Source organism: Sorex fumeus, unplaced genomic scaffold (genome assembly GCF_029834395.1).
Source record: "Sorex fumeus unplaced genomic scaffold, SorFum_2.1 ptg000051l, whole genome shotgun sequence".
NCBI lineage: Eukaryota > Metazoa > Chordata > Mammalia > Eulipotyphla > Soricidae > Sorex > Sorex fumeus.
In genome coordinates, this window is record NW_026606108.1 from 5,856,625 (window position 1) to 5,869,095 (window position 12,471).

The following is a 12,471-nucleotide window of genomic DNA, read 5'->3' on the forward strand; positions in this document are numbered from 1 at the left end:
GCCACCTCATGCCACTTGCAGATGTGGAGACCTCATTGCAAGGAATCCTCAGCAGGCAAGGAACTTGATGCCACCCATGAACGTGGGAGCGGTGGGATGGGGGCAAGGCACAGACATTGGTCATCCTCCTGGCCAGTCCTGACAAATCAGGGGCCCTCTCATGGGCACTTCTCCCACTGGGGTCTAGAAGCAAGGAAGCCACGTTCCGGGGGCCTCTTCCTGGGTGACAGAGCCCTGGGCCCAATGCTAGTTTGCTGAGAGTGACCACACGCCCCGCGCCCCCCCCCCCCCCGCACCCCGAGCCTTGACCTGGGCTCCAGTCGCCTCAGCCGTGCCTGGCTCTGCTCCCCCAGAGGCAGGCCCGAGAGACACAGCAAGGATGCGCTTGACTCACCCCCCTCCCTCGCACTTGGCCCCACCAGGAGGGAGTGCAGAGCCCTGGGAGCCCCGAGGTTGGGCAGGCAGGCGAGGCCCCGCAACATGACCAAGGGCTGTCCTGGGCTACTCCCTGTCCTTCCCTCCCAGTAACCTGCCCTCTACTCACCTAGAAAATAGGCTGTGATGGCATCATCGGGTCTGCGGCCAAGGAGGACCGGTGTGGGGTGTGTGACGGGGACGGCGGGCTCTGCCGCGTGGTCAAGGGCCACTTTCGACACCCTCGGGGCACAGGTAAGTGTAGGTGCGCCCCTCCCCCCATCCCCTGGCAGCCTGGGGCCTCCTCAGGCCCTGGAAGGGCAGTCAGGGTGGCACAGCTGAGCTCCCAAAGACCTTCCTGTCCTGTTCCCTCTGCTCACTCCTGATTGGTTCAGATCCCCTCAAAGAAGGGGGATGGGTGGAGCAATGGTCCAGTGGGAAGGGGTTTGCCTCGCACATAGTCAACCTGGGTTCAATCCCCAGCATCCCATATGGTCCCCTGAGCATTGCTGGGTGTGCCCACAAAACAAAGAAAAGCGCTCAGTCGAAGCTCAAACTTCAAAGGATCTAGACTATCCCTGGCATGAAATGACTTGGAGGGGTTTGGGGTGAGCTCAGAGAGCTGGAGAAGGAGCACTGCTCATAGAAGCCCCAGGTTTGATCCCCAGCATTGTTTCACCCCATGGATACCACTGGGAGTGGGCCTGTGTGGCAGAAAAGCAAAAGGACAAAGGGTCACAAAAAGAGACAACCCAAATCCCCACACACTCAAAATGAAAAATTGGCTTTCAAATTAAACCCACCCTAAAAACAGAACCAGAAAGCGACTTAAAAAAGAATAAGAAAGAAAAGGATAGAAAAGAAAAAAGTAAGTCAGTGTCAAGTCCAGTAAGAGTGAGCTGTAGTAAGTAGATATTAACAGATGTTAAAGTATCTGCAGAATTCCTGCATCTCGCTTACATGAAAAGTAAAGTCCGGGTGGAGTTGATTCTTGTAAAGGGGGCATTTAAGTGCCGTGAATTCCGGGGAGTGTCCAGCATGTGTCAGGTGCTGGGTGCTGAGAGACCTGAGGAGAAGGAATCGGTTAGCACAGGACATTTCTGTTTGAGATTTTTGTTGTTGGGGTACACCTTGTGGTTCTTGGGGCTTTCCCCTGGCTGCATGTCCAGGGATCATTCCCAACGGGACTTGGGGATGCCGGGGATAGATCCCGGGTCAGCTGCATGCAAGACAAGTTCCCTCCCCACTGTCCCACCACTCCAACCGTGCGGGATCCGCTGGGGTCCCGTGGAGGGTCGGTTCTTGCGCCTGCTTCTTGTAGGGTGACCTCACTGCCTGTCACCCTGGAACTGCACACACGTGGTTCAGCAGCCGTGTTCATGGAGAGGCGGCCAGGATGCGTGACACCCTGCCATGTGTTCCCTCCCTGCCTTCCAGCACTGCCGGGTGTTTCTCCAAAAACAAAATTGAAAGAGAATTTCTTTTTTTGGTTTGTTTTTGTGCCACACCCCATGGTGCTCAGGGCTGACTCCTGGCTCTGTGCTCAGGGATCACTCCTGGTGGGCTCGGGGGACCCTATGGGGTGCTGGGGGTCGAAGCTGGGTCTGCCAGTTGCAAGGCCAGTGCCCTCCCCTCTGTAAAATGCTACAGCCCTTCTTTTTGATCTCTTTAAGGTGGATTGCTGCCTTGATTTCATTTCAGACTGTTGAGCCCAGCATATAAAGTGACTTTTCTGTACTGATCATGCAAGCACATAGCGTATTCTGAGGGGGTTTTAGTGGCTAAAATCTAATAGGAATCAAACAGGATTCTTTCATATGTTAGATTGTGGTATTTGCATTTAGAGATCATTTTGGGTTAGTTTTCTTTCCGATTTGGATGTTCTTGTCTTGTTTATTTTTCGGTCACACCCGGCAGTGCTCAGGGCTGACTTTGGCTGTGCACTCTGAAATCACTCCTGGCGGTGCTTGGGGAATCCTATGGGTCGCCGGGGATTGAACCCTGTTCAGCCACATGCAAGGCAAACGCTCTCCCACTGTGCTATTGTTCCGGCCCCACACAAACATCATTTTCAGCTGGAATCTTTGTGGTGGGTAAAACGTCACCAGAAGACAAGAGTGTGGGCTGGGGAAAGTTCGAAGGCCTAGATGCCCTGTGCAGCCCAGTTGGGACCCTCAGTAGAACATTATCCAGGCGTGACCCCAAAGCAAACAAAATGAGGAAGAGCGGTGGGGTGGATATACTACATTGCCAGATTTTGGGCAACATGGTCTTGCGAGTCACACAGAATCATTATGTTCTGCATCAGTGATCAAAGAAACAAGCAACAGGACAGTGGGGAGAGTGCTTGCCTGACACAGGGCCAAGCTGGGTCAATCTCGGCATCCCATAAGGTCCCCGAGCACCTCCGGGAGTGATTCCTGAGTGAAGAGCTAGGAATAACCCCTGAGCATCGCTGGGTATGACCCAAAAAGAAAAAAAATTTTTAATTTAAAAACAAGGGGGCTGGGCTGGAGCAATAGCACAGCGGGTAGGGCGTTTGCCTTGCATGCGTCCATCCTGGGTTCGATTCCCAGCATCCCATATGGTCCCCCAAGCACTGCCAGGAGTAATTCCTGAGTGCAGAGCCAGGAGTAACCCCTGAGCATTGCTGGGTGTGACCCAAAAAGAAAAAAAAAAAACAAGGGGGCTGGAGTGATAGCACAGCAGGTAGGGCATTTGCCTTGTATGCGGCCGACCCGGGTTCGATTCCCAGCATCCCATATGGTCCTCCAGGCACCTCCAGGGGTAATTCCTGAGTGCATGAGCCAGGAGTTACTTAAGTTAAGTAACCCCTGCGCATTGCCGGGTGTGACCCAAAAAGCAAAAAAAACAAAACATAACAAAACAAAACAAAAAAAACAAGCAAGATAAGAGTGGAAGAAGTCAAACTTTACCAGCCGACTTCAGTTAGCTGTGCCGACCCCACCTGGGATACACAAGTCGTCAATAATAAGGGTGTCAGGAGCAGTGCTTCAGGTAGATCTTATACTGAGGCATGGGTAGGGGGGAGCCTTGGGCCATGCCCGGCGTGCTCAGGGGACCCTGTGTGTCAGCTGCATGCAAGGCAAGTGTCCTAATCCCTAAACTGCCGCTCCAGCACTGGGCATGTATTTGAAGATTGGCATGCACTCTCCTATACCGCTTAAGAACTAGTTCTGTACCTTGGGCACACACTGCCAGACCTGATTACTGCAAAGTCATCCCTGGCATTCTAAGAGCATGGGCATTGCCTTATTCATATGAACAGGGTGTGTGTGTGTGTGTGTGTGTGTGTGTGTGTGTGTGTGTGTGTGTGTTTTAAGAGATGTGGAGATGACAGGCATCAGAATCTACTTTCCGTAGGATCCGTGCCTTCAAGTAGAAGGGAGTCCATTGACTCTCTCCCATGTTTTTTTAATTATTCTGGACTACTTTTATAATAAAAATAAAACTTCTTTTTTTTACTGTGAGAAAACAAGAGCTAAATCTCTCAAAATAAATCTTCCCCCAAAATTGCACCATAGTTGGGCCCAAAATCTCCAAGTTTGTTCCAGCTTCCTGCTGATTCTGATGATTATACTTGGGAGCCCCTGGGGCATGACACCTCTTAAAATTTGACAAGGTCGTCTCCGTGGCCGAGGCCGATTCAGACGATTCTGGTCTAATACCCACTCGAGAACAAATCGAAACAATTCTACTGCCAGCCTGCTCTTCAGAGCCTTGCTGCAGGGTAGGCTCCTGTGTGATGCGAGTGCTCAGACATCATTTGGGCCGACGAACGGGTCAGCCGGTCCCATCCTCAGCTGTTCTGGCGCCAAGAGAAGGCTCGGGCTGATGCAGGGACAGGACCAGAGAGTAGGCGGACTGCAGAGTGGAAACTGCGTTCAGCACGTGGCTTAGCATCTGTTATCATCCAGAGATGATGGGGGACTGGGGGTGCTGCCCCAGCACAGTGCCTCGAAAGTGCCCCCAAGAGGCAGGAAGCCCCTGTTTCTGGAGGTGTGTGTCTCTCTGGGCTGGGTGGTGGTGTCACATGGTTCTGGCGTCCAGCTAGGAGCGGGCTTGGTCCCTTCTGAAGACCCCAGCGGGCCTTGCCATGGGGGCTTGGTGGCTTTCTCCTGTGGCCCCGTGTCTGTGTCATCTCCAGCTCTGAGTCTGGTTTCCTGGATTTCACCAAGTGCCGTGTACCCCGCTCTCTCACTGCCTGGGGCCCCGCCCTCCTCCTCTGGGTCTGAGCTAGCAGCATCGGTCTGCAGAGGGCTGATTCCAGGATCTGGGGGCGAGGGCCCGGATGGTGGGAGGTGGCGGGGCTCTCAGCTCAGGCCTCCAACTGGTTCTCTCCAGCCTCTTGGTCCCAGGATGGAGGGAATAGGCTGCATCCATGGGCGGGGGGAGTCCAGGCACTCGATCCCAAGCACCCCAGATGGGCCCACCTCATGTCATCCCACTTCTCCAGGTTACATCGAGGCTGCCGTCATCCCTGCCGGAGCTCGGAGAATCCGTGTGGTGGAGGACAAGCCAGCCCACAGCTTTCTGGGTAAGCCCCCCCCGCCCCTCCCCCCCCCCCCCCAGCGACCAGCTCCACCCACTTTTGTTCCAGGAACAGGGTGGAGCCATGGGTTTGGTGCAGGGCTTAGTGCCCCATCCTGGGCACTCAGGTTCCAGGTGATTCTGTGTGACCCAGTAAGCGGTGCTGCTGGCTTGGTACAGGGGGCCTCACTCCAAGGTGCTGAACCTTCAGGTGTGGATGGCAAGATGAGGAAGAGGGAGGAGGCTTAAGTCCATCCCAACCCCGACTGAGCCACGGAGCCCCAGGAAAGCTCCTGAACCACCCAGCTTCCAATTGGCCCAGGTGTGCTGTCTGTGGATAATTCCTTGGAGAAGGAAAGAAATCAACTTTGGTACCCAAGCAATAGGATAGCAGGGGGTGTATTTGCCTTGCACACAGCTAACATGGGTTCGATCCCCAGCATCCCAGTGCTAGGGTTCCCCGAGCACTGCCAGGAGTGATCCCTGAGTCAAGAGTGTAGAGCCAAGAGTAATACCCTAAGCATTGTCAGATGTGGTCCAAAACCAACAAAAAACAATGAAAAAAGAAACTAACAGAAACGCTAAAGGACCCCGTGTTCCCTGAGTGCGGTACCCAACTCCCCGAGGCTCATCACCCCCGACATAATCATCCCCAGCTTTGCAGAGAAGGTCCCACTCCTGCCTGGTGCCCCATGATCACTGTGCTCATCTTGGCAGAGAAGACATTCTCGACCCTCTCCCAATGCACTCCAGCCTCCTGTGGGTGCCTGCAGTGCCAGGGGGGCTGGGGGTGGGAGTAGCATCTCCAAGTTCTTTGTCAGGGCTAGCTCTGTGCTCTGCCCCCTGGAACCGACAGGCTCTACCAGCTCCTGGCCCCAGGCCTGCTCCAGGTACCTGTCTCAGGGTGATTTCAAACTCCCCGGGTGTTTGGGGGTGACTCCCCCCAACCTGTGACTTCACGGGTCCCATCTGGAGGCCTGGGCTGCAGGAAGTCTCTCAGTCACTGAGGGCTCCACCAGGCCTCCAGGCTGCGGCCGCATCGTTCCGGCAGAAGCACCCCCAGAATGTCACCCACAACTGCTTTTATTTCAGCATTGATCCCTGATTCATTGAATACTCTATTATCCTTGGCCACATTCATGCCTTTGTAGGTATCACAAACATATTGAACTCTTGGGACCAGAGTGATGGGACAGTGTGGAGGGCACTTGCCATGGACATGGCTGACCCTAGTTTCATCCCTGGCATCCCAAAGCGTCCCCTGAGCACTCAAGAGTGAGCACTGCGCAGACTGGAGCAATAGCACAGCAGGTAGGGCGTTTGCCTTGCACGCAGCTGACCTGGGTTCGATCCCCAGCATCCCATATGGTCTCCCAAGCACCACCAGGAGTAATTCCTGAGTGCAGAGCCAGGAATCACCCCTGAGCATCGCTGGGTATGACCCAAAAAGCAAAATAAATAAATGAGTGCTACGCACTGCTGGGTATGACCCAAACCCTCTCCCATTCAAAAAAAAAAATATATGTGTGTGTGTATACATATACATATACATATATAGGTGGAGAAACATTGAGAGAGGGCATGCTTTGCTGGTAGGAACATTGGGTCCCACCAAGTGCTTCTTGTTTGCCAAGGACAGGGCTGGGGGCGGGTTCAGTGGCTGGCAGCCACTTCCGGGCCTGCAGGTTGTGGCCTCTTCAGAATCTCTCTGGCATAGCCAGGGGTGGAGAGCTCAGCAGGGTTCTGGAGAGCAGAGCTGTGTGCTTAGCCCTGGTCTGCACCAGCTCCTGGATCCTGCGGACCCAGCCGGATGCATGCCTGCGCAGCCGCGTCCCACTCCCCTGACCTGGTGGCCAGGGGCTCCCTGGGAGATGGAGCCGTGTCCCTCTGCCCATCTGAGGCCACTCTCAGCCTGGCTTCCTTTGTTTCGGGGATCACTCCTGGCAGCGTGGGACAGAGCCCTCATGGCCGAAGCATACAGACCAGCCACGAGAAGCGTTCCGCCCAGCAGCCATGCACCATGGCTCACAGGATGCCGCCCCTTACTACTGGGGCAACCAGGCTTCCTTCTGACAAGCCCTGTGGTCCCCGGAGCCCACCCAGCCGTGCTCGCTCTCCCGTCTGCTGGGAGCGGTTCCTGAAGAATCTCCCCCACCTGCCTTCAGCCCATGCGGCCTGGCTTTCTGCCCCAGAGCCCCTGCCATAGGGGATGCCTCTGCCGTTGTCAGCCTGGGCTGAGGTGTAGCTGGCAGGGCCCCCTTGGAGAGAAGGTGCCAGCTCTGTGCCAGGAGTGGGTTCCCTGTGGGCTGTGTTCTTCCTGCAGAGCCAAGACTGAGAAGCCTGAATCTGCTTTCCCAGTTGCTGGACTGGGTCGTGCCCCCCGCGCACCCCCCCAGCTTTGACCAGGATCCAGGCCCAGCACGCAGAAACCCCTGTCCTGGGTTTATGGGTGTGAACCCACCTTCTACCCAGCATCCACGTGTTCAAGAGTGGGGTGGGGGGGTCTTGTCCAGACATCTGGGAAGAGAGAAGCGCTGGGGATGGAAATGGACAATACTCAGTGACCTCAGCCCCAGAGAACTCGCCCTGAGTGCTCACGAGGCATCTAAAGGGGCCAGAGCAATAGGACAACAGGGAGGGCATTTGCCTTGCATGCAGTTCGCCCGGGTTCAATCCTGGCATTCCATAGCATCCCTCGAGCCCCTCTAGGAGTGATCCTTGGCACAGAGACAGGAGTTAGCCCTGAGCACTGCTGGGCATGACCCAGAAACACAAACCAAAAGAGGCGTCCAAAGCCTCCAGCAAAATGCACAAAAGGAAATTCGGATTTCAGAGTCTGGTGTGAATCTCTGGGCTTTGAGCCAGGCAGAAGTGACCAAGGTAGGAAAGACCTGAGCCGGTGGGGTCAGACCGAGCCACTCTGCTCTTGGCTCTTACTCACCTCAGAGCAGGCACCACCATCTGATTGGCTCCTGCTACAGCGGCAGGGGTGGGGGAAGGGGCATTTGCCTTGCATCGGGTGACCTGGGTTCAATACCCGGCATCCCATAGGGTCACCCGAGCACCACCAGGAGTGATTCCTGAGTGCAAATCCAGCAGTAAATCCTGAGCATCGCTGGGTGCGACCCAAAAAACAACACCCCCATCCCAAATTCTTGTTTCAAATGAATCTCAAAATGCTTATAGACAAAGAGCCTGTGTGCTTCTGTTCGTGGGGCCTGAGGTGGTACCGTCCTCAGTAAGTTGGGAAGGAATAACTAACCCTAGCTCCCTGTAGAGTCTGGGGAAGCTCTGCATGGTACCAACATTCCTGCCCACCTTTTGATGTCTCCCAGTGGGCCTGCGACAGCCAGTATTTGACCAATAACACGAGCTCTCTGTAAGCATGCGTATTGCATGTGGTATGTATTGAACATACGTGTTGTATGGTGTGCATGCAATACTGTCTTCTTATAAGACAGCCAGCCGGAGGGCAGGAGGCAGTGATGAGGAGACTACCAGCCTGGCAGGGGTCTTGGTGGGAGGGCGCTTGTCTGACTGCTGTGAGGATCCATCCAGGCAAGTGAAACAATGGTAAGAGGAGAATCCACAGCAGGGCTGTGCTGGGTCCACCCTACTCTCGAGAAAATCACTGCGGATGTGGATTTGGGAGGTCCAGACAGGTGGTTTGGGGGCAGCTGTCCAGCATTCTGAGCAGGACCATGGAAAGTTCTCGTGCATGGGAGGTGCCCAGGACTTCCGCCCCATGGCACTCACCCCCCTGCTCTCTGAGTACTCCTACATGGATGGCCTCCCTCTGCTTCCGGTGCTTCCTGGGCCCATTTTCTCATTGTGCACTGCACTATCCGTCCTGGTCTTGGCTGCCGAGTTGCTGGATGTCCCCACAGATGCTAGGGCCACAGGCTCTTGGAATCAGGTGCTGGGCCCTACGCTTCAGGTTCCCTGGGAAACTCCCAATATCTCAGCACGGAACGTAGTGACTGGCACCTTGGAACCCTCGCGCACAAGGTAATCTGCAAATGTGAGGAGGTTTAAAGTGGGCTCCACATCATCATCATCATCTTGGTTTGGGGGACCACACCCAGTGGTGCTGGGGGGAGCATTCCTGCTGGGAGAAAAAGCCTGTGCTCCAGCTCTCTGAAGCTCTGTCTCCAGCCCCATGCTTCATAATTAAAAAGAAAAAAATAAAAAAGCCACTGCAAGCCACTGCAAGCCACTGCAAGCCACTGGCAGGCACATGTGAAACCCACATCCATTTCTCAGTGGCTGGGCATGAGCTTCAGGCGTGGCTGGATCCAGGAGCCGAAGCTGACATCCTGGGAAAGACTTGATCCAGGAGCTTTGCGGCCATTTGTCACCCGTGGGCAAAGCTGGGTTTGCGTTAGATCTCCAGGCAACAGGGAAGAGGGCAACTCTTTATTCTAGGTTGCCCAGAAGGCCTCTCACAGGCCAGCGATGATTCCTGGGCTTGGGCCTAGAGCTGGTCTAGCGTGAGGTCAGCCCTATTACCCTCCCAGAAGCCCCTGCTGGGTGGTGCTGTTTGGAGCAGATGCTCTGTCACTGAACAGAAGGAATGACACCTTTTGGGGCACTGGGGGGCTGGAGGGGACCACATCGACGATGCTTAGGTCTTACTCCTGGCTCTGCTCAGGAATCACACCTGACAGTAATCAGGGGACCCTGTGGGATGTTGGCAGTTAAACTCTGGTCAGCCATGTGCAATTGCAGACATGCTGTACTATCACTCTGGCCCCAAGGGGTATGACTCCCAACCTGGGAGTCTCCCAGGCTGTGCTCAGGGGGGGCCTCGAGGGCCTTCCAGGCAGTGTCTGAGGCTGCGCTGGGCCGGGGATGGGACTTGAATCCTTTCGCATCTCAAGCAGATGCCATGAGCCCTGAGCCAGCTCCTGGTCCCCGCTGGTTTTCTTTCCTCAAAAACACACTGAAATAGACAGTGGAGAATCTCACAGGCCCCAGGCCCAGGAACCCTGAGCCGTCATGAGCTGTGGGTGGTGGGAAAAGCAAAAGTTGTTTGATGGCCAGTCAGCCAGGACTGACCCCTGGCCTCACCCAGTCTTTTGGGTGCAGCGTGGTGGGCCGAGTGTCCAGGGAGGGGATGCTGGCCTCCCCCACTTCCAGGCTATGTCCATGCGCGGCGCAGACCCCAGTGTGTCAGAGAGTCCGTCGTGTTGCTAGGATAAACGTCCCACTTCTTAGCCAGGGGGGCAGATGCTTAAGAGACATTGTGGTCAGCCCCCTCCCCCCGTGAGAGCAGCCCAGCCGGCAGCTGTCCAGGCCACCTTAGAGCCGCAAGGCAATGTGGGGACTGTGACTGGGCGCAGAGCTCCTGGCAAGCCAGACCACCCTCGACGCCCCATGCGGGTGGTCCACCCGCCCACCCCATGGGATCTCTCGTGCCGAGGCCCAGCCGGTGCGTGTCTCCCCAGCTCTCAGGGACTCCAGTAAGAGATCCATCAACAGCGACTGGAAGATCGCGCTGCCCGGCGAGTTCCAGATTGCGGGCACCACCGTCCGCTATGTCAGGAGGGGCCTGTGGGAGAAGATCTCTGCCAAGGGGCCCACCGAGACGCCGCTGCACTTGATGGTGAGGTGCCCATCCCAGGGCTGCAGCTCTGGGGCTCCTTCCCAGGGCCCTGTGGGGGAAGGAAGGGGTGCGCTGGTTCCTGGGGCCGAGGGGAGGAGGAGGGGGATGTACCTGGTGTGTGGAGACCCCCAAGGAGGGGTTATCCTTCTTCCTGGTACATCTCCATGCAGCTAAAAGTGAGAGCAAAAGTCAACCTCAGGGGCTGGAGTGATAGCACAGCGGGGAGGGCGTTGGCCTTGCACGCAGCCGACCAGAGTTCAATTCCCAGCATTCCATTTGGTCCCCTGAGCACCGCCAGGGATAATTCCTGAGTGCAGAGCTAGGAGTGACCCCTGTGCATCGCCAGGTGTGACCCAAAAAGAAAAAAAAAGTCAACCTCAGAACCTCTCCAGGGAGGACTTGGGATGCGCCTCTGTGCTAAAGCCTGCATCTCACATGTGAGAGGCCCTGGGTTCAGTTTTTGTGCATGTGCGTGCGTGCGCACACACACACACACATACGTAGCAACAGATCTGTTAACATGTAAATTTACTTTCTCCACCAGCATTGAGATAAGCTGCGTCTTGTCTTTCCCTGGTGCTCTCCACAGCCCCTTGAAGCAGATACTCTGCCGAGTTTCACTCAGGCCCCACCAGGCGAGGCAGCGGCACCCCTGTCGATTCCCGGAGCACCTCCCCCCAGCACACTCGGGTCACATTCCTCTCAGACATATCCCCCAGAAGCAAAGGGTGCTCCAGCTCCACGTAGAAAGCTGTTGTCCCCAAACTGTCTCCCTGTGGCTCACGAGGTGAGGAGAACCCGAGAGCCGCAGCGACCTGCACTTGGAGTTAATCACACCCGGCACACACAGATATTGTACGTGTCTGCAAATCGGCATGAAATTGGTTTCATATGGACCCTCGGTCCCCAGTCTCATTCCCATACTGAGATAATAAAGATCTCATTTAAAGGGCTGAAAAACAAAGCACCCTCCCCTACTCCCCCCAAGAAAACAAAATAACTGTAGTCAGTTTTCCAGATGCTTCTTTCTTGGAGGAGTGGATGCTTTTAGTACCACCCCCGGGAGAGGCTGGACTGGGTTGCTCTGGCCTCTGGCACCCTGCCTGGCTCGCCCCAGGTTGAGGCGGGTTCCAAGCTGAGCTTGGGGCCGCCGACACCCCCAGCAAGACCTTGCAGCTTCCACTAGGGAGCTGTTAGTGGGCCGGATTCTGAGGCCTACAATCCATCTCCACTGAAGGGCTTGTCCTGGGTGTCACTGAATGAGGCGCAGGCCACACCCCCCAACCCTCCAGAGCTCCTGACCTCGGGTCCCCAGCTGCAGGATAGCCCCCACTCCACACTCAGGGTCTCGGCGGGGCGGGGGGGGGGGGGTGGCTCTTCAGAACTCTACCACCATCAGCCTCTGTTGGTGGCAGGCAGGCTCCCAGGAGGTGTCCCTCAGGCACCCTATGCTCTCGACCCTGCCCCACCGGGTGCTGATGGGTGAGGGAGATGCGGGCTGCTTTTCAGAGCACGCCCTTGAGGTAGGAAGCTACTAGTACAGAGATCGCCTATGGCAGGTGCTTCCTCTGATCTAAGGGGCAGCCACCCCCAAAACGCACAAACCTGCTTGTCCCCGAATCCTGCCCCTTCTCTCCACGTGGGGATGACCTCTTGTGCTTCACCAAGCAGAGCCTCCGAGAGTCCCAAGGGGAGATAAAGGTGTGTCCCTAGGTACGACCTGTTTAGACCCCAGAAAAGAGCCAGTCACCCCAAAGAGAAGATTGGAGGGGGGCGCTGTCAGGTTCAGTCCTGCCCCTGTCGGGTCCAGCCCCGCCCTGTCTTCATCAGCCCCGCCCCCGTCGGGCCCAACCCCGCCCCCCGTCACGCTCAGCCCCGCCCCCGTGGCTCCCCCCACCTCA

The 12,471-nt window shown here is 56.1% G+C and overlaps 1 protein-coding gene across 1 annotated transcript in view; it reads left to right on the forward strand.

The window, feature by feature from the left end:
• The window catches only part of ADAMTS17 (ADAM metallopeptidase with thrombospondin type 1 motif 17), an 85,817-nt gene that overhangs the window by 66,995 nt on the left and 6,351 nt on the right, over positions 1 to 12,471 (forward strand). Inside the window, exons 15-17 of the mRNA XM_056124716.1 lie at positions 549 to 669; positions 4,892 to 4,972; positions 10,413 to 10,570. Of these exons, the coding sequence (XP_055980691.1) occupies positions 549 to 669; positions 4,892 to 4,972; positions 10,413 to 10,570 (360 nt within the window). The remainder of the gene's footprint in view (positions 1 to 548; positions 670 to 4,891; positions 4,973 to 10,412; positions 10,571 to 12,471) is intronic.